Source organism: Strigops habroptila, chromosome 5 (genome assembly GCF_004027225.2).
Source record: "Strigops habroptila isolate Jane chromosome 5, bStrHab1.2.pri, whole genome shotgun sequence".
NCBI classification, from domain to species: Eukaryota; Metazoa; Chordata; class Aves; order Psittaciformes; family Psittacidae; genus Strigops; species Strigops habroptila.
Genome location: NC_044281.2, coordinates 59,741,114 through 59,764,088, shown reverse-complemented (window position 1 = coordinate 59,764,088; position 22,975 = coordinate 59,741,114). Strand labels below are relative to the sequence as shown.

General features: G+C 63.3%; 3 protein-coding genes across 5 annotated transcripts in view; 1 reads left to right on the top strand and 2 right to left on the bottom strand.

Moving 5' to 3' along the window:
- The first annotated feature begins 3,493 nt into the window (after nt 1-3,493).
- On the top strand, nt 3,494-8,428 carry LOC115608287 (rac GTPase-activating protein 1-like). 2 transcript variants are annotated; one of them, XM_030486932.1, is made up of 16 exons: nt 3,494-3,694; nt 3,819-4,021; nt 4,106-4,242; nt 4,470-4,548; nt 4,770-4,826; nt 5,459-5,536; nt 5,862-5,973; nt 6,243-6,403; nt 6,636-6,797; nt 6,933-7,028; nt 7,101-7,302; nt 7,375-7,480; nt 7,604-7,736; nt 7,812-7,905; nt 8,017-8,134; nt 8,201-8,428. In XM_030486932.1, the coding sequence occupies exons 1-16, from the start codon at nt 3,598-3,600 to the stop codon at nt 8,250-8,252; spliced, it is 1,887 nt and encodes a 628-aa protein (XP_030342792.1). In that variant the 5' UTR covers nt 3,494-3,597; the 3' UTR covers nt 8,253-8,428. The 2 variants fall into 2 exon arrangements, with proteins under 2 accessions (XP_030342792.1, XP_030342791.1); XM_030486931.1 differs by having other exon boundaries at nt 7,812-7,914.
- A 696-nt stretch (nt 8,429-9,124) lies between these two features.
- Nucleotides 9,125-13,845, bottom strand: GMPPA (GDP-mannose pyrophosphorylase A). 2 transcript variants are annotated; one of them, XM_030486941.1, is made up of 13 exons: nt 13,754-13,845; nt 13,588-13,685; nt 13,406-13,509; nt 12,827-13,019; nt 12,611-12,670; nt 12,334-12,464; nt 12,183-12,197; nt 11,451-11,585; nt 11,176-11,273; nt 10,994-11,040; nt 10,804-10,896; nt 10,545-10,713; nt 9,125-10,472 (listed from the first exon to the last, which is right to left on the bottom strand). In XM_030486941.1, the coding sequence occupies exons 1-13, from the start codon at nt 13,794-13,796 to the stop codon at nt 10,372-10,374; spliced, it is 1,287 nt and encodes a 428-aa protein (XP_030342801.1). In that variant the 5' UTR covers nt 13,797-13,845; the 3' UTR covers nt 9,125-10,371. The 2 variants fall into 2 exon arrangements, with proteins under 2 accessions (XP_030342801.1, XP_030342802.1); XM_030486942.1 differs by lacking the exon at nt 12,183-12,197.
- Nucleotides 13,846-14,342: 497 nt separating this feature from the next.
- LOC115608282 (striated muscle preferentially expressed protein kinase) overlaps nt 14,343-22,975 on the bottom strand; it is a 37,674-nt gene continuing 29,041 nt past the window's right edge. Inside the window, exons 26-41 of the mRNA XM_030486919.1 lie at nt 22,921-22,947; nt 22,527-22,679; nt 22,309-22,351; nt 22,154-22,222; nt 19,866-22,023; nt 19,614-19,763; nt 19,426-19,542; nt 19,176-19,343; nt 18,772-18,894; nt 18,415-18,579; nt 17,532-18,222; nt 17,201-17,440; nt 16,904-17,127; nt 16,354-16,429; nt 15,960-16,109; nt 14,343-15,671 (exon numbers count right to left, since the gene is read on the bottom strand). Coding sequence (XP_030342779.1) covers nt 15,464-15,671; nt 15,960-16,109; nt 16,354-16,429; nt 16,904-17,127; nt 17,201-17,440; nt 17,532-18,222; nt 18,415-18,579; nt 18,772-18,894; nt 19,176-19,343; nt 19,426-19,542; nt 19,614-19,763; nt 19,866-22,023; nt 22,154-22,222; nt 22,309-22,351; nt 22,527-22,679; nt 22,921-22,947 — 4,762 coding nt within the window. The 3' untranslated portion in view covers nt 14,343-15,463. The remainder of the gene's footprint in view (nt 15,672-15,959; nt 16,110-16,353; nt 16,430-16,903; nt 17,128-17,200; nt 17,441-17,531; nt 18,223-18,414; nt 18,580-18,771; nt 18,895-19,175; nt 19,344-19,425; nt 19,543-19,613; nt 19,764-19,865; nt 22,024-22,153; nt 22,223-22,308; nt 22,352-22,526; nt 22,680-22,920; nt 22,948-22,975) is intronic.

Below are 22,975 nucleotides of genomic sequence, written 5' to 3'. Positions count from 1 at the left end.
AGATGGATTTTCTCCCTGTGAGCCAGATGTGTTGCACGGAGCATAAACACCCGCGACAGTTGTTGTGCTCCTTGGTGCGAAGGCATCAGATGTCTGCATTAAAACAAAGCTCTCCACTTAATTACTCAGGCTGATAATTCAGCTAGTGGAGGCGGCTCTGGCTGAGAGCAGAGGGCTGGATCACAGCTGGGACTGGAGAGCCCAGCTGGGACTGGAGAGCCTTGGAGTGCACATTAATCCCAGCACTCCCAGCCCTGATTAATGGTGCTGGAAACCTGCCCACCCTCCTCATTCCCAAGGGAAGGGTCTGCCCAGGTACCCACTCGTTGTCCTGCCAGAGGGGCCTAGGCTGGTGCCTGAGGGAATCTGCTGACCCCTAGCTGCGCCAAAGCACTCTCTTCCCAGCATCTTCAAGGTGGGGTCAAGGACATGGGGAACCATTGCTTAGGGACTGCTGTGCTGCCATAGGAACACACATCCACTGAGTCCGGAGCCCAAGGGAGACGCACACAGGATGAGGAGGGCAGGGTCCCAGGGTCACCCTGTGTGGGGACCTGCTGCCAGAGTGTGGCCGGCAGGAGCTGAGGCTAGCCCCATGGCCAGGCTTAGAGCAGGACCAGACAGACAACCAAAGGCTGTTTCCTTATCCTGCTAACCTGCATTTCTCTTTCCACAGACCAGCAAATACCTCCTGCAAATTCCCCACATTCCCCTCAGTTAGCACCAGGGCCCAGGTTTCTTTCCTGGGGAGCCCCTCACCATTGCGGCAGGCGTGTGCCTCCAGCCTGTGACCACCCTGCTCTACCTGTCCCTCTGGAAGGGGATGCTCACACAGGGCTGCTCCCTTGGACCCATCTCCCCTGCCCTCTCCCTTCACCTTGACCCCCAGCCTGGCCCCTACCCCCTTCTTCCTCCCCATCCCTCCTGACCCCAGTGCCTGGGCATCCCTGGATCTGGGGCAGCCCTGGACCTGGGGCATCCCTCTCCCAGCAGAGCCCCCTTCCCTGAGCAACCTGCAGGCTGGCAGTACTGCAGATCTGCCTGTGGGGTCCTGTCTGTCCAGGGAGACTGATTTCCTCCAGCTCTGCTCCTGCCCTCTTATCTCTCCTCCCCAGGCTGCATTCCTTGCACCGTGGCCCGGGTGAGCAGGAGTGATAGACCCCATCCTGCCCGGCTGAGCATCCAGGCTGGTGCTGGGCACACGGAGCAGCCATGACCGATGCAGGCAGGCAGAGAGCTGTGGGCAGCACCATCCCAGCAGGGCCCCAAGGGTTAAATTGTCATGTATTCAGGACCATACGCTGGCCAAGAATTACACTTTTATCGGCACACGGTGCTGCCGCCACTTGAATTGGGATTGGGAACTCTATTTCCGAGCTCACCCAAATTATTCTCGAAGAGATAAAGCACGGTGCAGAGCAGCGCCGGCGCTTCATTAACATTCCCCAGCCCATTCAGCTTTAAACGAAGATTGCCTGCCTCGGAAAATGATAAAATTGAACATGTGAAGCAGGGCATTATGTTCCATCAGCCGATATTATTTCCCACGCAGGGGCCAAGCAGAGACACAAACAGCTATTTATGCAGTGCCTGGCCAAGCCAGGGTGGCTTGGGGTGGGGAGGGAGGAGATGGAGGGGGGCACGGGGTGGGTGGCGAGTGCCCTTTCCCCATCCCTGGGCATGTGAGGGACTGCCTGCATGTTGCCAGGGCTGCTCTGTCCTGCTGGGGACTCCTGGGCTTGTGCCCAGGGTGCAGGGTGGGTCTGGGTAAAACAGACCTCCTCTGTGCATTGAGAAGGGGTTCAGGGGTGTGTGGGGTCCCCCAGCCAGCGTTGGCAAGGCTCGGGCATCTCCATGTGCTGCCCTGCCCCAGGGTGTCCATGTTCCTTGCTAGGGCTGAGCAAGCGGGGTGCTGGCTCCATGTGCAGGCTGGGGTCCCACATCCCGGAGCTGGCACGCGCTGCGGAGCACCTGCAGATGCTCAGCAGAGAGCTGAGCAGGCAGCAAAGGGCCGAGCGTGCAGGCCCCCAGGGCTGTGATTGGATTTTCCTTGGCCATGCTGAGACTATTGATCCAGCTGTAATTAAAGTCGCTCCAAAACCTGACTCATATTCAACCTTGGGAGGAAGGAGCTTCTCTGAGAAAAAACCTCTGCTCCCTGTGCACCGGCATAGCATGGAGCTCAGCCCTGCTGGGGTGCTGCCAGCCTGTCCCAGCCCCCTACCAGGCTCTGTCCCTAAGGGGGACCCTGCTTTAGGACTGCCTGAGGCCCAGGGCAGCAGTACCCCATCAAGGCAGCATCCCACAGTGTCCTGCAGTGACCCTGATGAGGTTCAGCCTTTGTGGGATCTGTGCTGCCTGGACCCTACAGCCCAGGATGAACGCAGGCTATTTGCTCACCAAGCATCTCAGATGCATCCCTGGGATGTGGGGTACTCCCCCATGCTCCTCGCTTGTCACTGCCTTGGGCCCTGTGCGGGACTGGCATGGGGAGAGCAGCTTGTTGAACCCACAGTGCATCAGAGAGGCATTGGGCTGCTGGGGGGACCCACAGGGTGCAAAACCCCTTCTCCAGGTCAGAGGCAGCCGGGGAGGTGTGAAGGCAGGTGAGGGGCCTGCGAGCATCTATAAGTGCGTGCATGCGCGTGTGTGTGTGCGCGCATGTGTGTGTGCAAGGGCTTGCACGCCTAGCCTTACCGCCAGCCCCGATGCTATTCCCGGTATTCGCAGCAGGTCGGGACAGGCACCAAGGAGGGGAAGCTGCCGTTTCAACAGGGCCCCCCGCAACCTCGCCCGGAGCCCCCGCCAGAACGCGGAGCCAGCAGGAGCTGGAGGCTGCGGCAGGGAGGGGGCCCGGGGGCTGCGCCGGGAGCCCCTGGGCCGGGCGTCCCAGGGTGCGGAGCCCCCTGGCAGCGCTGGGCAGCGCCGGGACTTTGAGACAGGGAGGTGGCTCCATCTGCAGGACACGGCCCGGCCGGGATCCCCGGTGCTGGCGGTCCCCACCGCCACACACAGCCGCTCTGTGTGCTGGGCACAGCGGCGGGGGACAGCAGACAAGGACACCGGCTCCTCCGGCTCTCGGAAAGCGGCGTCGGGAGCCAGACCCTCCCGCACACCTTCCCGCCCCAGCGCACCCCGCGCCCGGTGCTCCCTGCACCCCCAGAGCACCTCGCACCCGCAGCATCCCTCAAGTGCTCTCTCCAGGTACTCCCACCCAGGCACTCAGGGCAATCCACCCCCAAAGGCGACCCCAATTCAACCCCAGGGTCTTGACCTACAGCCAGCACTGCCACCCCCCGTATCCCGGGACACCCCGCGCACACGGCTCCGGGGAAAGCTCCCTCACGCCGGGAGCCGCCGGGGCGGCGGTTCGGGCCCCACTGGCGGCGGGAGGCGGAGCCTGGACGGGCTCCACCCCGGCCCCCGGCCCACATAGGCCGGCCAGGAGGGCCCCTTACTCCCGGAGGTTGCGCCGTCCCGGGGCCGCAGGGTGGATCGCGGCGACGAGCGTGGGGCCAGAGCCGCGGGAAGATTCCCCGCGAAGCAGGGGCTGTTCTGCCTGGGTGCGGGGCTCCCGCCCCGTCCCAGGGCGGCGGGATGCTGCGGCAGCGCTGCGGGCGGCTCCTGGCCCGGCTCCTGGCCCGGCTGGAGCGGGCTCTGCCGTTGCTGGAGCTCAGCGGCAGCGTAGAGGAAGGTGGGTGCGTGCAGCCCCTCGGCCTGGGGCACCCGGGGGCCTCCGGCTCTGTTGCCAGTGAGGGCTGGGAGAGCTGAGGGCGGGCCCCCCATCCCGGCTGGCCACCCGTTTGTGTTATCCTCAGATTACATCCAGATTGCTCGGCACTTCGAGGCGACGCGCCAGAGATGCTGCCGCCTGGAGCAGGACGGGCGTCGGGCCCGCGAGCAGCTGGCCCGTGTGGAGGCCGAGCGGGCAGCGCTGGAAGTGAAGCTCAAGCACGCCCGCAACCAGGTGGAAGTGGAGATGAAGAAGCGGTTCCGGGCAGAGGCTGAGCTGGAGAAGCAGGTCGGGGGGTTGGCCGCCCGGGTACCCCGTGCGGCTGGCTGCAGGCTCCGCAGCCTGCTCATCACCGCCCCCTTTTGCTTGCAGGAGCGCAAACTTCAGCTCGTCTTCGAGTCGCTGATGGGGGAGCTGTGGGGCAACAAGGTGCTGAGCGGGGAGCAGTGCTCTGTCCTCAGTGCCTTGGCTGGCTGGCACCTCGGGGCCACCCTGGCACCGGGCAGGAGGTGAGCAGAGCTAGTAGTCCTTGCCCCAGCCTCCCGGGCAGCCCTGGGCTTGGCTGTTCCCCTCTCCCCATCCCTTCTGCTGGGCTTAGGGGCTGGCTGGGCACTGGGGTGCTGGGGCTCCACAGGGGCATCAGCCATGGGTTCCCAGGAGTGGCTGTATGAATAGGTGTTTGCTGGGGGACTGTGAGGGTTATCCTGGCCGGGCTGACCACCAGCTCACTCCACAGGTCATCTGCAGTGGATGAATCATGCCAGTCCCTCCTGTCCCACTCGGACATCAGCTATGACCGCACTGAGGATGATGTGGTAAGGAATGACCCACTGCAAGTCCTGGGGTTCAGCTTCTCCCCAGCAGTGAGCGGGTGGGTTTGCCCCACTCCTGCAGTGGGGCACCCCCTTTGCATGGCCGTGGTTAGGAATGAGCTGCCCCAGGTGGCTGTTGGAGGCACGGCTGGCTGTTGGGGGTGCCTCTGGCCCTGTGCAGCCCTGGCAGCCCCGGCAGCCCCAGCCTTCCTGCTGTCTTTCAGGATGTTGATATGACAACAGTGGTGAGGACCCTGAAGCGCAAAGCCCAGGAGAGGCAGGTAGGAAGGAAATGCTAGGATGTGGCAGCCCTGGGGGCTGGTGTTGAGGTGGGGACTGTGCCCCTCTGTTGGTGAGGAATCCCCTAGGTCTGCTCTGCTTTCCTGCACTGTGCCTGTGTGACCTTCTGCCCATACAGGTCCCAGCATGCAGCCCAGGCTGGGGTGCTGGCCCTGGGCTACACAGGGTTAGGGTACCCAGGTACTTCTCCATCCCAGCACAGGAGACTACAAGGAGCCTGGCAGGGGGTTTAATTTATTGATACTGGGCTGGGAGCATTTGCTGGTTTCTCAGCAAACCTCCCGCAATCAATAGAAACTCCATTACCCTCCACTGTGGCCCAGCTGGGCTCCTCAATAATTTATCCTCATGTGCAGGCATCCTGCCCCTCACTCTGCTCACACTTCTGCATTGCACGCCTGGCCTGGCTTCCCCCAGCCCCAGGGCTGGCCTTGACCCAGACTGGGGGCCTGGATCCCCATAGTGCCTGGTATGGGGCAGGCAATGCTGGGGGACAGGGTGAGACCAGGACCTTTTGTGGGGCTGAGACCACTTGGCTTGAGTACTGTGGGGCTGGGGGGCAGATTTGGACAGATTCCCTGCCTTCCCTTCACCCAGTCTTCTCTGTCCCCAGCGTGTGTCCCTGGCCCCTCAGGTCGGCCCTGTGGTGATGGCAAAGCGGCACCGTTCTTCTGTGGCACCCCTCAGTGCTGTGAGTAGGGATGCCAGCGTGCCCTGGGCAGGGCTGGGGTGCATGGGCTGCCCTGGTGCCAGAAGGCAACACTGCAACCTTCAGTCTTGCAGGTCTGGAGGTGCTCAACTGTCCACTCTGGGTGCCTGTGCCTTTCACTGTGGTAGCAGTGGGAAGAGCACCCCTGGCAGTGCTGGACCAGTGCTCCAGCCTGTACCTATGGTGATAGCATCCCTGGCTGTGCAGGAATGCGGGGATGGGGAGCAAGTGGAGCGGAGCTCATGGGGAGATGTTGGAGTACTGTGGGCTGCAGCTGGGCATATTCTCATTGACCCCATCTCTGCAGGCAACTGTTCCCCCTGCTGCTGAGGTCCCGGGCCCTGCTGGCAGCCTCCCGCCCCCAGTTCTGCTGCCACGGCGCCGCTCTCGCCAGGGACATCGCGCCTCTATGCATGCAGGTCATGGGAAGGGCTGAGGAGGGAACTTGTGTGTGGCACGGAACCAGCCTCAGAGTGCTGCTGTCACAGGGGAGGGAGGGGATCTGCTGGGGGATGCTTGTGCCCACCATGGGGGTACTGGGTTCATCTGGACATGGAAATGCCACTGTCCCAGGGCACCTGGGATGCTGCAGGGGTTCCCTGGGAAGTGGGATGCCTCCCCCCATCCCAGCTGGTAGCTGGGGCAGTTTGCTTTTCAGGGTCCCCTCCACTGCATCCTTTCTCTGCAGAGCCAACCATGGCGTGGGGCACCAGTGAGGATCTGGGCTGCCATGCCCCAGTGCAGGAGAGCCACACAGAGAGCAGCTCCATGGGGCAGCCAGCACCAGCCCCCTTCCTCTCACCTTCACCAGGCCTTCCACCCCTCCAGCACCAGTTCATGTCCAAAATGGTGTGTGTCCCAGCCTCCCTCCATTCTCTTGGCTGCTATGGAGAAAGGAGCCAGGCAGGGGGAGCAGGACTGGAGGAGCAAGGGAGGGCACAGCTCTCCTTCCACCATCACCACCCCAGCTCTGCCTGCATCATGGGCTGGATGGAGGCAGTGGGGCCTGGCTGGGGGAGATGAAGGAGTGGTAGTGGGTATCTGCAAGAAGCAGGGGCCCTGACCCTGTTCCCCTCCCCAGGTGATCCGCCCTGAGCCATGCCGTGTGTGCGGCTCCCGCATCCGCTTTGGGAAGGCTGCCATGAAGTGCCGCCAGTGCCAGCTGCTGCTGCACCCCAAGTGCCAGGAGCAGTGCCCCAGCGCCTGTGTGCCCCGGCCTCGCCACCATGCCTGGCCCCACGAGGTGAGGGGGGCATGGCAGTGTTGAGGGGCTGCTCTGTGTCCCCATGGAGCTGCCAGGCTGTCGATGCCAGGGCTCTGCCCGCTCTGGCTGTTGCTGGGCAGTGGGCACAGAGCAGGTCGGTGTTGTCATCTCCAGGGTGTGGTGGCAGACTTTGCTCCCTCCACGCCGCCCCTGGTGCCGGTGCTGGTGGTGCAGTGTGTGACCGAGGTGGAGACGCGAGGCTTGACAGAGGTAGGGCCTGGGATGGTGGTGGGGGTGATGCTGTGGTAGCCGCGGGGCTGAGCCCCTCTCCCTGTGCCCCAGGTAGGGCTGTACCGGGTGCCAGGCGCGGAGCAGCTGGTGCGGGAGTGGAAGCAGAAGCTGCTGCGAGCAGGGGGCATGCTGCCCGCCCTCAGCAGCGTGGCTGACATCCATGTGGTGTGCGGGGTGCTCAAGGACTTTCTGCGGGGACTCAAGGAGCCACTGGTCACCTTCAGCCTCCATCCTGCCTTCCTGCAGGCTGCTGGTAAGCAAGGGTCCTGAGCTGGGGGAAAAGGAGCTGTTCCTCCCCTAACACTGCTCTATGGTGCTACCACAGACATCCTGGATGATGCTGCCTGTAGCACAGCCCTGCGCCACGTGGTGAGCAAGCTGCCCCGTGCCAACAGGGACACCCTGGCCTTCCTCATGCTGCATCTGCTCAGGTGAGTGGCTCATCCTGGCATGGGGTCTGTCGCTGGCTCCATGCCCCAGAGTGGGGAAGCTGGGCTGAGGATGAGAAGCCCCTTAATCAGGCGGCTGCTCACACCATCTGTCTCCCCTCGCAGGGTGTCACATAGCCCTGAGTGCAAGATGGACGTGCTCAACCTCTCCCGTGTGTTTGGCCCTACGCTGGTGGGACACAGCTCAGCCAACCCCACGCCACTTACCATCTTGGAGGATGCGCCACGGCAGTGCAAGGTGAGGGGGTCCCTGAGGTGTGGGGTGTACCCTGGGTGCTGCCAGCATCCCCATTCTCCATCCCTTCCTGCCCAGGTGGTGGCTCGGCTCCTCTCACTGCCACCCGGCTTCTGGAGAGGCTTCGTGGGGACAGAGCAGGAGAACTTGGTGCCAATGCCAGCCTCGAGGGGTGAATGCAGTGAGACATGGCCCCCTCCCTGCCCTGTGGCTGCTGCTGAAGAGTCCTGGGTGCCCGTGCCTTGGCTGAGGTACGATAACCACTCCCCTCTCTGTCCTGCAGAGCCGTTCTTCCACCCCATTGCATCCCCGGAGCCCAAGCCAGGCCAGCTGAGCCCCCCAGGCTCCTGCTGCCTCCCCGGCACCCTGCGGAGCTGTGTGGGCATGCGCGCTCAGACCTCGTGAGTGCTGTGGGGATGGGGAGCAGAGCTTGCTGCACACCCCCTGACTCATCTCTCCCGACACAGGCAGGGGCCGACCCCAGAGAAGGTGGGCAGGTTCTTCCATTCTCCCGTGTAGCCTCCTGCAGCAGAGGTTCCCAGGGGGCATGGAGCTGGCACTGGAGAAGCAAAGCCTGTGGGACCAGGCAGCCTCTGCTTCCCTGCGTGGGAAATGGGGAACAAGGCTGGCTCTGCTCAGCTGCGGTGGTGGGATACTTTGGCTATGGTTTGTATTAAATGTTTGCAACAAAACAAGCCTGGCTGTGGTTGCTGTTTATCCCTCCCTCCTGCTGCCAGGGTTTTGGGGCTCACTGGCATGATGGAGCTGGGCAGGGCAGCAAAGAGCTGTACTGACAGCAAGGGTGAGCAGTGCTCCCCAAAATCCCTCCTTTTGCTGCTTAAGGAGGGCTGGCAGAGCCTCCTCCAGCCCTAGCTGAAGCTCTCCTCTCCCTGCCCTGGAGCCCAGGATATAGGAGGCCCCTCTTTCAACCCAGATGTTGGCCTCAAGTAATCAGAGCTGCTGCTGCTCAGGGCAGGCCAACCTTAAAGTGTTTCCAGACTTCCTGGCACCTCAGTTGAGGCCCCTTTAACTCCTTCCTCCCCTCCAGCTCCACTGCTGAGCTGCAAAGCCCAGGCAGGGCTGGGATGCGGCTCTCCCCCTCCACGAGGGGGAAGATGGATGAGGCTGTAATAGAGCAAGGGCCCAGGAAGGGCTTGTCCCCAGATAACTGCACAAAGGGACAGCCACTGCAAGGGCCACTTGGGCAAAAGCAGCATTGCACAACCAGGGCTGAAAGTTGCCTTAGGGAAACCTTTGTCTGTACTAAACACCAGGCCTGATGTAGGATATAGAAAAAAAATTCATGTACAATCCTGAAAGCAAGTACTTTGGCTCAGTTTCCTACAGCCCAGGGTTGTTCACCAACAGGCAAGGAAATTAGCACTTCCAAGGCAGAGGCAAAAGTGAAGGAGTTTAATGTGCTTAAAGCCAGGGAACAGCTAATCCCTGCCCAGGACCACAGGAGAACTGGCACAGGAAGGCACAAAGCTGGGAGCAAGGATTTACTGCAAATCCGTCAAGCTGGGGTGGTAGTGGATGGATGAGAATCTCTAATGCAGCGCCTTGCTGAAGGCGAGAAGTGTGATGGGGGCCCTCAGTAAAGTGCAGGGCTTTAGCACAGAGCTCCAAAACCAGAAGCAAAGATGGGGAGGTGGATAAAGGGCAGTGTTGATTCCCATAGACAGACTGCGCCTTCACTAAAAACAGGTTGCTTGAGACAGCGAGGCGGTAGATCTCTGCACATATGTAAGTTGATTGCTCTGGTGCCCTGTGGCTGGTGCAAGGGGAGACATGCAGTGAGCCCCACAGGCTGTAGCCATACTGGAGCAGAGGAGGCTGTTGGCCCACCAGGGTGGCAGGGGCCTGCTGCCATCACCCTGAGCCTGTACAGCTCTCAGCCTGATGGGAGCAGGCTGGGCAGGGCTGGCAGCATTCCTGGCTCATCTCAAGCCTGTGGGGGTGGAGGTAGTGCTGGGGAAGGGGTGCTTTTGCCAGCAGCCTGCCAACCCAGCTCTCCTCTTGTGCCACTGCCCTTAGGACAGCCTGGTGCTGCTCTTGTTTTCCCAGCAGTAGGCAGGAGCCCAGCTCGGTCTGTTGCAATCACATTGCTGAAATCGGGATCCTTACAACCGGCTCCAGCAGGGTGAGCTATCTATACAGGATAGGAAGACTGAAAGCTTCCCAGCCTCAGAGATGGGCAAAGGCCTTCCAGGGAGTTGCAGAGAGCGACTGATGTAGGGTGAGGAGTGTCAAGACAGTGCTGGTAGTGCCCTTCGGTGGAGAAACATCCAAAGCTGGACCCAAAATGCTGCAGGCAGCAAATGATTCCTCACCAGCTTTAGCCCAGGGCTCCCTGCACAGGCACACAGCCTGGTGCGTGGGCTACACGCTGTCCCTGAAGCCTTCACCCTGCTGGTCCCTGGGCTGCAAGAGAAGCAGCATGCCAGGCTGATGCTCACCAGCTTTAATGGCTGACTGGAGTAGGAGTCAGGCACTTGTAGGGCTTCTGGCCTGTACCTACCACTCTGGGGGTGCTGGGAGCCTCCCAGGAGGTGAAGCCTCAGCACAGGCTCTTGCTGTGGGGCATACAGGGGGTGGGTGGCTGGCACTGGCCCCCCCAGCCTAGCGAGCTACCGACTCACAGGATAATCTGGTTTTTGTAGCTGCGGCTCAGCTCCTTGTGAGGAAGGACAATGGAGTTAAGAATAACAACCTCAGCAGGGATGGTGACACTGCAGCCTGCGGAGAGAGCGTGAGGGGTTAGCCTGAAGGGAGCTTCACTGTGCGGGGCTGGGTGCAGGTGGGACCTACCCAGGATGGTGATGGATGGCGTGAGGCGCCCGTCCCGGAAAAGGGTCTCACTGTCGATCTTGGCATAGGGATCGTTGGGGTTGGGGTCACTGGGTGTTCCTTCAACTCGGGCCCAGCGCCCAATGGTGCTGTCCCAGCCCACGATGGTATTGAGGACACAGGTGTGGTCCTGGGGCACAGGAAAGGACGATGAAGGGTGCTGCTGCCTCCCTGCAAGGGTGGGAATTGACACCCGCACCCTCAGGCAATCCCTACTTACGTGGAGTGAGGCACCATGCAGCACTATGGACTCCCGCACGCGGACACCAGCTCCCACTGTCACCCCCTCCCCAATGGAGACATTGGGGCCCAGCTGTGAGGACAGAGGGAGGTGATGAGATTGAGGACAATGGAGCGCTCAGCATTCCCAAGTATCGTCCTGCGACAGGGCCCCCAAGGCCTGCACTCACCACTGCAGTGCTGTCGATAGAGGCTGTCGGGTGGATGTACACATTCCCTGCAACACAAGGCAGCTGCGTCAGGGAGTCAGCTCACAGGAGCACCCACCCCTCAGATCAGGGGAGGTCCTGCCCGTGGGTCCCACTGCTGCCCCAGGCAGCCCCCTAGGTGGCACAGGGTGTCAGAGAGGTACCTCGGATGATCGGGCCTCCAGGTTTGTTCTGGGCCAACCTCTCTGGGTGGCTTTTGCTGTACTGGTTCAGGTAAAGGCGGCTGGCATAGATAGCAGAGCTGGGGGACCGAAAACATAAGATTGTTATCGCCTCTCCAGCACTAACCAGGGCAGAGGAGTGTCCAAATTCAGCACTCACACCCATCCCCAGGCCCCTGCCTGAGCACCCTCCTCTCCCATCCCTCAGACAGGTCGCTTGATGCTCCTGCTGCACCAACTCTAGCCCCAGCCCTTACCCAGCTGACTTGATCTGGCTCCAGAAGCCATCAGTTTTGTAGACATAGAGTTTGTTGCTCCCAGCCAATGCTGTGAACACGTCCTGCTCTAGCCGGATCACTTCTGCACGTTGCCAGCCATTGGAGCTCTCCTCTCTGCAAGCAAGAGGCCCGTTAGACACCCACCCAGTCACAGCCTTAGCCAGGGACCTCAGCAGCTACCCTCCCCAAATCCAAGGGCTTCAGTGATCCTAGACTCCTACCTAGCCATGCACTTCTCCTCAGAGGTGGGGACAGCCCCACCCATCGGGCTAGGTCTTCCCAGCCCCACTGAGCCCTAGAGCAGCAGAGGGACCAGGCTCTCCCAGCTAAATAAAGCCCTCAGCCAGAAGCTGATGGTGCAAGAGCCCCCACCCAGCCCAGGCGGGTGTTTGAGCAACAGATCCTGCCCCGGCTCGAGAGCCCTGCTCGGCTGGATTGCTTGGGTAGTGGCAGAGATGTCAGGTGACAGGCTGGCTGGAGGGGGGAGCAGAGCATTCCCAGGTGAAAGGCTTGCTCAGCCCCTTGGCTGGAGCTGAATGAAGATGAGGTGGGAGGCGACGGAGGGAGACGGGGATTCTCAAGCTGGCCAGGAGCGAAGCAAAGGAAAGAAAAGCTTTGCAGAGCAGGCTGGAGCAGGGAGGAAAGCATGCAGTACTGCCAGGGACAATCCAGCCCTGAAAGCAGCCAGTGCAGACACAGAGGGAGACTTACCCAAGGTAAGGACAGCTGGTGCAGGACCAGGAAACAAGTGAGTGATGGCAGAGGAGGAGAGAAGATAGAGAAAGAATGGAGGATGAGTGCGCTGCTGCAGCCCTGGGAAGCAGTGGGGTGGGAGGGACATGGGGCACAGAGAGGCACTCACAGCACTAGCTCCTGCTGGTTTCTCTGGAAGACCTCACCAATGTGCTGGAAGATGGCAGGTGTGAACAGGTAGATGCCGCAGTTAATGATCTCACTGACAAACGTGCTGGGCTTCTCCACGTAGTGCTGGACCTGGAGGTGAGGGAAGAGATGTGAGTCCCAGGGCGCAGCCCTCATGCCTGGTGTCACCCCTCTGTGGCACACTGGGAACATGCCCATGCAGGCAGCGCAGCATCCGCTGCCCACACTGCATCTGGCTTCCCAGGGCTCTCCAGTACCTCCTGCGTGTCTGCATTCGCCACGATACAGCCATAATTCAGTGCCTGTGTCCTGTTGGCCTGCGGAGTGAGGACATGTTAGCAATGGTGGAGCAGCAGGCATGCAGAGCAGATGAGACCCACAGCTCACACCCAGGCACCCATCCACCGCAGGAGCCGCTGGCTTCTAGGCAAGCCCACGGCAGAGCACCGCTGCTCCCCAGCACTGCCACTCACTGTGGTACCCAGAATGACAAAGCTGTGCGCGTCCCCATGCTGCTGCCGGAACTCCAGCATCTCCTGCAAGGGGAACTCTGAGCACACGTCTGCGTTGAGGACAAAGAAGGCCCCAGCACCACCTGACAGGATCTGGTCTCGGAAGTGATAGATGCCACCACCCGTGCCCAGCGCCGCGTACTCCTGGAGATACCTGTCAGCCAAGCAGGGAAAAGCGAGGGCTTAGGGAAGTGGGTGTCTGGTGGCACCAACCAGCTGCAGAAAGACATAATCCTGCCATGCGGTGATGGGGCTCATGTGGATGTTGGCACAGGGGAAGGAGACCGAATGAGGGGAAGGTGGCTTGGAAATGGCGGGAGAGGCATCTCTGGAGCAGGAACCAGCCAGGGCAGGGCTCAGGGCAGGGAAATTTGGCAGCGCTAACATGGGAGGACAGCTGTGCCCACCCACGGAGGGACAGGGCCCACCTGCCCAGTGCCTGGGTGCTGGCTGGGGGTTACGAGCCTGGGGAGGCAGGTGAGGGGCCAAAGCAGGCTGTGCTGCTGCAGGTACCCCGGGGGTGCGAGGGCTCCTGCCCACCTGATGGGGATCTTGAACTCCTGCTGCGCTGACACCAGAAAGCGGCTGAGGGCCTCGTGGGGCTGGTAGAAGCCCATCAGCAGGATCTCCTTCATGCCGGGCACCTAGGGAGGGCAGAGGCAAGGGGTGGGAAGGGTGCCCCTGGCCCCCCGCCCCTCCCCGAGCCTGCAGCCCCGCCGTACCTTGGCGCAGGCCTCGATGTGGTGCTGCACCATGGGCACGCCGGCCACTGGGAAGAGCGGCTTGGGCACCTCGAAGGACAGAGGCCGGAACCGGGTCCCTGCGGAGCACAGCGGGTTCAGCAGGGCCCGGCACCGGCGGGACGCCCCGCGGGCCCGGCGCACTCACCCTTCTGCGGGCCCCCGATGAGGATCACCGCCTTCAGCGGCATCGCGCCCGCCCCGCTCCGGCCCGGCACCGCCGCCGCGCCCGCCCGGGCACCGCTTCCGCACACGTGGCTGCGACACGTCAGCGCGCAGGGCTCTCGCCCTCTCGTCGCGCCACCGCGCCGCGGGCTGCGCTTGCAGGACGCGGACCGCCAGGGGGCGCCGCAGTGGCGGGAGAGCGGGGCCGGGCGGGCGCAGCGCGGGTGGCGGTGGGGGCACCGGGGGCGGGAGCGGGACCCGGCCGGTCAGTAACCGGAGCAGCCACCGCGACCGCCCGGCCTCATATGGGCAGCGAGTATTTATAGCCAGGCGTCCGTCACGTGCACCGCCTGCGTCCCGGCCGGAGACCGGCCCCGGTGCCGCCGGCATGCGCTCCTGCACCCGGTGTTTTCGGTCCATGGCGCCCCGTGAGCCAGCCTCCCAGCTTGCCGGGCCCTAGCTGGAAGCCTTCCTGGCTTCGCGTCCCTAGATTTTGGGATAGGACCCTCCCGAGATTGCTCTGCCCACCCCCTCCGCCGTGTCCCTTCCCATCGAGGCACCGAGACGTGACCGGCTGCTCAGGGTCTTTATTGCTGCTCTGGCACGTCACTTGCTCCAAACCACGGGGACGTCGGCAAGTCCGGAGAAGGGGACAGGGATGGGGATGGGGACGGGCAGGTGTCTTCTCCCCGAAGTCAATAAATAAAGCCCTATTGCTACAGCAGTATCTGGAAGGCGGGTGCCCAGGCGCTGCCCCGTCCCCAGCCCAGGGCACTCCAGAGCATCCTGCCACCAGCCGGGGAGGGCGCACGGGGCTGTGCCGTGGCACCGGGGTTTGGGGTGGAGGGTTGGTGGTGGGGGTGCGTGGGGAGGCCTGCGGGGGTGGGCTGGTGGTGGGGCACAGGGCAAGGACTGGAGCTGGGTGTGCAGAGCACGAGCAGCCTGGGCCTGAGCAGGTGCAAGGAGTGTGCGTGGCACGTGATGCCCCCCTGCAAAGAGAAGTGCCAGCCAGACACCCTGCCCCGACACGGGGTGCAACCGACAGCCCCAGGGAAGGCACCGGCGTCGGTCCTGGGGCCACAAACCCGCTTGTCAGGACCGGGGCTGGGAGGAGTGGAAGGCGGGGCCTGGTGGCCCCTGTTCCCAGCTATGAGGAGCGGGGCTGTGCCGGCTGGCGAGATCCAGGAGACTGCAAGCAGGCCCCTCTCTGCAGGAACCACTGGAGCAGCCTCAGTCCTTGGGCGCTGGCGTGCAAACTGGGGGGAGCACAAGGACCCCCGCGCCGTGGCCGGGGACAGCTGCAGGCTGCGGTGTAAGGCACACGGCTGGCAGGATCCACATGGCCAGGGCTGGCCGGCATGCTGGCATCTCTCCTGCTCCCACCTGGGGCTTCCCTTCCCCTTCTGTCCCCATCTCCTTCCCCCAACCCTCTGCCACATTCTCTGTTCCTCACAGCAAGGCTTCCTGCTGCCTGCCCGCTGCCAGACCCCACTGCTGGGCTGGCTGGGGCAGCACTTCCCCACTCCATCGGCACCACCAAAATTATGCTGGCCACCAGCATCCCTGGCGGCAGAGTATGAGGTCCGTGGGCTCATCCCAGCATGTCCTGGCTCTTCCTCAGCCGCCCTGTCCCACGGCCCCTGGAATGTTCCTCTGGCTCCTCGGCCCCTCACGGCCATGGCCGAGGCACTGGCTACTGCGGCCCCGGCGGTTGGCCGCCCTGGTAGGAGCGGAGTAAGACCTTGTGCTTGGTGACAGCTTCGCTGCGGCGCCGCTGGTGCTCCACCAGGAACTCCTTGAGGCGGTTGGTGGTGAAGGTCAGGGTCTGGCGGCGCAGCTTCATCAGGTAGGCATCCTGGAGCCACGTGTTGGCGAAGCAGTCCTTCACTGTGGGGCGGCTCCTGGGGCAGGGATGGCTCCATGTCAGGGGCAGCAGGATGCCTGCTGCCACTGCACCTCCCAAACACAGCCATCCCGCCTGCAAGACCCAGGGTGTCCCAGCCCTCTCCAGGAGCAGGGATGGATCCCAGAGCCCTGGGCTCAGGAGAACCCAGCCCTCTGCAGGAGCAGGGATGGGGTCCCATTGATGGTATCTGGAGCGGTCCGCTGGGGCAGGAAGCTGCCCGCCTGGCCCAGTCGCAGGCACAGTCAAGGGCCCTGTGTCCTCCCTGGGTGGGCTGGCTACTTACCAGGGGTGGACAGCGAGGACCTTGCGGATGAAGAGGGCAGCACTCTGCGAGACGTTGGGGTACAGCTTGAAGGCATCAAAGCGCCCCGCCAGGATGCGGTTCTCCGTCTCGATGGGATCCAATTCAAAGAATGGCGACCGCCCACTGAGCCTGTGAGGGTGGAGGGGATGGCACAGGCTGGGGGCAGAGGTGGGAGGGCACCTGGCCCCCTCTTCCTATCCATCCCTGGTATGGGACAGCCACAGCTGCCCAGAGTGTCTGTCCAGCTGGGAAAGGTCTGCAGGGCTACAGCATCCCCCAGCCCACCATCATTCGGGTGTCCCCTGCGGCGCTGAGCCCTGCGTAGGGCTGACGACACCTCAGGGTACTCATCCCCCCCAGCCCCTTCTCTTACATGATGTAGGTGAGGACACCAACGCCCCAGACATCTGCTGCGGAGCCCACCGGGTCCCCCTTCACCACCTCTGGCGCTGTGGGCAGGGGAGCAGGTCTGTCATATGCACTGGGGGGCCCAGCCCCAGCACCCACAGCACCTCCAGAACCCACAGTATCCACAGCACCGAGAGCATCCCCAGTATCTCCAGCACCCGCAGCATCCCCAGAACCCATATCATTCACACCATCCCCAGCACCCACAGCACCCCATCATTACACCCTCCAGCACCCCTCCCTGACACCCTAATACCCTGAAAAAGCCCAGCACCCAAGAATTCCCCAATTGCCCTCCAGCACTCAAACTCTCCCACCGAGCCCAGCAGCCCTCAGAAGCCCTCAGCAGACATCCCCAGCACCCCAACGACCTCCTGCTCCTCCAAGGACACCTCAGCTCCTCCCCATTCCCAAGCCCCCCAGTGCACAGGCACACATGCACACCTTGGGCACAAGCATGCCCATATCTGTCCCCATCCCTGTCCCCATGCCACCACAGCCGGTGCCCCACTCACACATGTATTCCAGGGTGCCGACACGCCGCCCCAGCTGCCGCAGCACGAGGGGGTTGTAGGTCTGAGCACTGCCAAAATCGATGATCTTGAGCGAATTCATGCCCAAGATGACGATGTTGTCTGGCTTGATGTCAAGGTGCACGATGCGGCGGCCGTGCAGGTACTCGAGGCCCTGCAGCAGCTGCAGCACGTAGCTCACCACATCATCCTCCGAGTAGCGAAACCTGGGGTGGGGAGGGCAAGTGGCATCAGCCCCGTGCTGGCAGCCATCCCCCACAGCCGTGTGCCCACCCGTACCTGTCCACGATGCTGTAGAGGATCTCCTTGCCAGCACAGTTCTCACAGATGAGCACCAGGTAGCGGGGGGTGATGTATGCCTCGTGCAGGGCCATGATGCGCTCGTGGTGCAGTGCCTTGAGGATCTCGTACTCCTGCAGCACGCTCTGCTTCCGCTCTGCCTCATAGGGCACGATCTTGGCCATGAAGAGCTTGCCTGTGGCGTTCTCCTTGCACAGCCGGATCACCCCAAAACGGCCCCTGTGGCACAGGGTGGCACTCAGCATTCCTGGGGAAGGGTGCTGGTGGGGGGGGCACCCCTGGCAGAGCATCCCGTCCCACCGCTCCTCACCTTGCCTTCTCGTCCAGGAAGGTATATGGCTTCTGGGGGACACCCTGCCGCAGCACAGTGCTGTCTTTTGCCCCTGGGACCCCACTCTCAGGTGGAGGCTCCTTGGAGGCTGGAGGCTCCTTGGAGGATGGGGGGGTGGTGGTGGTCTCCTGCGCAGGGGGTGATGTGGGGGGCATGGAGACGAAGGAGGTTACCATGTAGGGGGGCATCTTCCGTGTGGGTGCAGCATTGGGAGTGGGAGACACCGTGGGGGCTGAGCTGGGAGTGGTTGACACTGGGGAAGCGGGGGATAACTTGGAAGGAGACGGATCTCGGGATGTCGGGCACGTGTCCGTGAGGGGTGTGGGGGAGCCCTGGGTCGGGGTCTCTGTGTGGGGTGAGGTGACAGTCCGAGGGGGGGTAAACATCAGCTCGGGGGGCATGCAGAGAGTGATGTTGGGTGGGAGCTCGGGTTCCGGCTGTGGCCCCTCCTCGCAGGGCGCGGGGGGCTGGAGGACCCCTGGGGGGGTACTCTCCTGCTCTGCCCCATCTGCCTTCTGCACCGCTCCCTTGTGCTTGCGGGGCGGCATGCTGGGAGGGGGCCGCGTGGCCGGTGGCTCCAGCTGCTCCACAGGCGTCTGGGTCGACCGGCTGGAAGCCACCTTCTCGGGGACAGGGACAGTGATGTCCTTGGCTGGGACAGCTCGGGTGTCTGTGGGGAGCAAAGGGAGGTATGAGCCAGGTGGGAGTAAGCCAGGAGCAGGGTGCAAGTGGTGCCCCATTCCCCAAAGCCCTAGGGGGGAAGATCCCCTGGGACTCAAGAACGTCCAGAGCACCCCAGAGGCCGCAGCCCCACAGCCAGCTCCATGGCAGCCCCACACCTTGTGGGACAGGGCTCGCTCACCTGCCGCCTCAAGGTGCACCTTCCCTGACGGGGCGCTGTAGGGTCCCTGCCCGGCCTTGTTGACACAGGCCACCCGAAATCTGACGGTGCTCCCGGGCGGCAGCTCCGTCACGTTGAAGTAGCAGTCGGTGATGCCAGTGCTGACGATCTTCCACTCATGCTCCCCTGTGGGTACAGGGGAAAGGTGAACTGAGGGCAGACCAGGGGCAACCCCCCTGTCACCCACCCCTGACCCAGGACCCCACCGATCCCCAGGGAACAGCAAAGACATTGGGCACTTTTGTCCTGGCTTGGTGTCCTGCTGTGAGCCCATTTTCCAGCTGCGGCTCCTGGGGGATGGCAGGCAGCCCCACGTACCATCCAGCCTGCGCTCCATTGTGTAGGTGCAGGGGGCTTTGCTCTCTGCAGGCTTCCACAGCACAAGCACCGTGTTCTTGTACTTCTGGGGGATCTCTGGGGTGCCCGGCCGCCCAGGGAGCCCTGTGAGGGGACACACAAGGTGGGCTGGGTACCCAGCCAGGGGCAGGGCAGAGCTGCTGCAGTGCAAGGACAGCACAACGCGTGGGCTCAGAGGTGCTAGAAGTGCCAGTGCAAAACCAGCCTGTCCCAGCTCAAGAGTCCCAGTCACTTGCAGATGTGGAGAGCGGAGTTCAAGTGACCTGCTCTGACCAGTCCCCAGTCCCCAGAGTGCACACTCAGCACATGCCCTCTCCCCGTGGGGCAGCACCTCTGTCCCTAGAGGTCCCGCTCCACCTCCTTACGTGCCACAGCCAGTGTGCAGGAGCTGATGGCTGTGCCAAGGATGTTGGCGGCTGCACACTCGTACAGCCCCGCATCCTTCCTGGAGACCTTGGCAATGGTGAGCATCTGCCGGCCGTCCTTGCAGGAGACGACATTCAGCATGTTGTCTGGCTGCAAGGACCTCTTGTCTGTGGAGGGGAAACAGAGGAGAGGGATGCTACAGAGTCTGCCCGGCACCCACCCACCGACGCAGTGCAGGCAGCCCCCCACCTTTCATCCAGAGGATCCTGGGGGTCGGGCTGCCCGCTGGCAGGCAGCAGAGGGTCAGCACCTCGCCCTCCAGCAGCACCTGATCCTTCAGCTTGATGTGGAAAATGGGGGGGAAGTCTGGAAAGCAGAGGAGAGATCAGGCTGGGGCAGCGATGTGCACCCACCACCCATCCCGGGGCTGCACCTACCCGATTCGCTGGGCACATGCAGCCGACCGGCGGCAGGTCCCTCCTCCCGCAGCAGGCTGGAGGGGATGCTGGGCTGTGAGGCCACCTTCTCCTTGCTCCACGAGAGCCCCCAGCGCTCCCAGCGGGACCGCTTCTGGCTCTCACCCCCACCTGTGGGCACCCAGGGCAGCTGAGAGTGTGGCCAAGCCAGGGCAGCCATGCCCAGGGCGGCTGCGCTATTGGGTGCTGGTGGGACCCTCCCTTGCCACTCACCTTTGGCAGAGCTGGTGCTGCCCTCCGAGCGCAGGGACTCAGAGGAGGGTGCAGGCTCTGGGGGAGGCCCTGGCTGCAGGCTCTCCCCCTCAGAGCTGGTGCGGCGCAGCTCTGTGGGCCCCTCGCCCTCTGGCCGCTCATCCGACACGCTGCGCAGCCGTGCGGAGACCCGCTCCACCGTGGCACTGATCTTCCTCCGTACGGCCACCACCGGTGACTCGCTCTCCGTGCCGCCCCCCAGCTCTGACTTCAGGCTTTCTGAGTCCCTCCGTTCCTTGGAGCTGCCCAAGGCCAGGTTCCAGGACAAGCGGCGCCTGCCGGATGGGGTCTCACTGCCTCCATCTTCCCCTTTGCTCTTCTTCCTCTCGGCAGGTGGGGTCCGCTTGAGGAGCACGGACATCCTCCGGATGAAGCCCCTGTCCTTCTCCACCTCATGTAGGTCCTGCACCGACTTGGACTTGGCCGCCAGCCCGGTGGGCCGGTCCCTGCGCAGCTCCAGGGGCACACCGGCTGGCATGGGACGGTAGATGCCATCATCTGGGGGACCAGCCAGGTGCCGGTCCTCAGACCGGGAGCGAGTGAGGAGCTTCAGCCCCCGGCTGAGCGATGACTCCCGGCCCCGCTTGAACTTGGCCTCGAAGACCTCCTCTGAGTCAATGTCCTGGATGAGCAGGGAGCTGGAGGAGCCAGCAGGCTTCACCTCCTTCCCTGATTCTGGTGCTGGTGCTGGCACAGAGTGTTCAGTGGGGGTGGTTGGAGGGGGCTGGGGGGCTTCCTCTGTGGCTGGCTCCCCACCTTGTATGGCTCCCATAGCTTGCATGACCTTGGCATAGGAAGATGTCTGGGGGGCTTGGGAGCCTGAGGCCGTGGGCAGTGGTGGAACGGGTGTTCCCGTCCTGGCAGCTCCCTCCCCGCTGGCTCCAGCAGCCTTGGTGGGTGTCTTCTCCTCTTGCCCCCTGGCCATGGGCTTCTTCCCCGTGGTGGTGGCAGCGGCACTGGCCCCGGGCTGGCTGCGCTCCTCAGGGATTTGCCTCCTCCCCAAGGCAGCCTTGGTGGTAGGGACCTGCGGGACAGCCACCTCTACCACGGGGGGTGTTGGTGGGCCAGGGGCATCTGGCGGCACCGACGGCCGGGCGTCGGAGAGAGCTGAGAGTGAGGGGGATTCCTTGAGCCGCTGGGTCTCCAGGTGTGCCACCGGGATCTCCAGGGGCGCGCCAGAGCGGCGGTGCCGGACGACAGGCTCAGCATCCCCGTGGCTGAAGGAGCTGCTCTTCTGCAGCCGGCGCTCGGTGGGGAGGAGGCGCGGCGAGGTGGCCTCGCTGGACGCTGCCCGCACCAGCCGTGGCACCGCTGGCGCCGGCGGCTCCAACCGGGTTGGCCGTGGGACCATTTTGTCAGGGCCGACCCCCAGGGTCTCCAGGAGGGGGCCCCGCAGGCCACTGACCTTGCCGTCCCCAGGGCCGCTCCGCAGCAGCCGCTGGCGCATCAGCTCCAGACGCTGGGCATGATCATCCTCCCCAAAGGTCCCCTTCCGCCGTGGCAGTTCCATGGAGGCCGCCTTGGCCAGGGGCCGGCGCGGCTCCCGGCCCACCTCAGTCCCCTCTGTGGTCCCCGGCAGCAGGGCACTGTCAGCGGAGCCGCCCCTCTTCAGCTCTCCCCGCCGGGTGCTTCCCGGGGACTCCAGGCTGGAGCCCTTCCTCATGGCTTTGCGGGGGTACTCTGGCCGCTTCTGGGCTTCAGGGGCTTCTTCGTCAGAGGAGCCAGGTGCCTCCACTTCCACACTTGACCGCTGTGGCCCAATGCCCCTTGGTCGCTTCCCCAGGCCCACCGTGAGCTTCCCTGTGCCCTGACTCTGCCACTCCATGGCAGAGACATCCCCCGGTGTGACCCCCTCCAGCCATGCCCCCTCAGATGGTCCGATGGCCTCGTCATCTGTGGGGATCTCATTGAGCGACATACGGGAGCCAGAGAACTCCACCTGGTGTGGCATGGGGATGAAGGGCAGCTCGTCCAGGTCGTCCGAGTCTGAAGAGGATGATAGTGCTGGTGACTCCTTGAGGTGCCGGGGCACAGCGATGGAGAGGTGGTTGGACGTGTCCTCCAGCAGTTCCGGGATTGGCCGCAGCACCATGTTGCACTTGTAGCTGATCTGCGAACGCTGCAGCCAGCAGAGAGAGTGGATCAGGCCCAGGCGGGTGGCATGGCATCATCCTACCGAGTGCACAGCACCCCCTCCTGCCCAGCGCACAGCCGGGCCTGCCCTCTCCCTCCCCAGCTCCTGCCTTCACCTGCCATTTCCGACGGGAGAGGAAGAGCTTTAGGTGGTCGGTGCTGATGACCTTCCCCTTGGCCAGCGTCTGCGGGGTGAGGGGACAGCGGTGTCTCACGAACCCTGCAGCAGGCCCAGGGGAACCCCGCTGGGTCCCTCCCTGCCCAGGCTCACCTTGAACCAGGGATGCTCCAGGGTCTGCTCCGCATTGGGCCTCCTGTGAACCAATACCACTGGGTGAGAACTGCCTGGGCTGGGGAGATTTGGCCAGCCAGGGCAAGGGCAGCAGGGTCTGGCTGCCCGCACTGCACCCCATCAGGGCTGTGCAGCCAGCCTGCCCTTATGCACGGGGGTCCCAGAGGGGCAGGGGCCTGGGATCCCTCATTACTCACAGCCTGTCATTGACCAGCACTTTGATGACAAATCCCTTGGCTTCCCGGGTGAGCCCCTGGAACATCCTCTCCTCGAAGGCCACATTGTAGTTGCGGATGTTCATCAGCGTTGTCTTATCGTTCTCCCCCACGAAAGGGGAGATCCCCGTTAGGCTGCCAAGGAGAGGACACTGTCATTAGGCCATGGGAACATGGGGAACAGCATGGCAAGTGAGGAGGACTGAGGACAGGACCCTAGCCCCCAGCCCTGGTGCCATGAGGAGGGCAGAGGCAGGAGCACGGGGTAGGAGGCAGAGTCTGCAAGGAGCGATGTGCATTGCTACAGCCCCAGCACTGCAACTGGCAAGGGGGTGGAAAGGGTGTCCCTCCCATGGCGACCCACCAGGGCGCTTACCAGAGGTAGGCGATGACCCCCACAGGCCTGCGGAGAGGAGAGCATGGTTACTGCA

Coding starts and splice junctions, on each gene's coding strand:
- LOC115608287 (XM_030486931.1), top strand. CDS start 3,598: ATGCTGCGGCAGCGCTGCGGGCGGCTCCTGGCCCGGCTCCTGGCCCGG. Junction 3,695..3,818: donor CAGCGGCAGCGTAGAGGAAG/GTGGGTGCGTGC, acceptor TGTTATCCTCAG/ATTACATCCAGATTGCTCGG. Junction 4,827..5,458: donor GCAAAGCCCAGGAGAGGCAG/GTAGGAAGGAAA, acceptor CTCTGTCCCCAG/CGTGTGTCCCTGGCCCCTCA.
- GMPPA (XM_030486941.1), bottom strand. CDS start 13,796: ATGCCGCTGAAGGCGGTGATCCTCATCGGGGGCCCGCAGAAGG. Junction 11,041..11,175: donor TGGAGGCCCGATCATCCGAG/GTACCTCTCTGA, acceptor CTTGTGTTGCAG/GGAATGTGTACATCCACCCG. Junction 10,897..10,993: donor CTATCGACAGCACTGCAGTG/GTGAGTGCAGGC, acceptor CTGTCCTCACAG/CTGGGCCCCAATGTCTCCAT.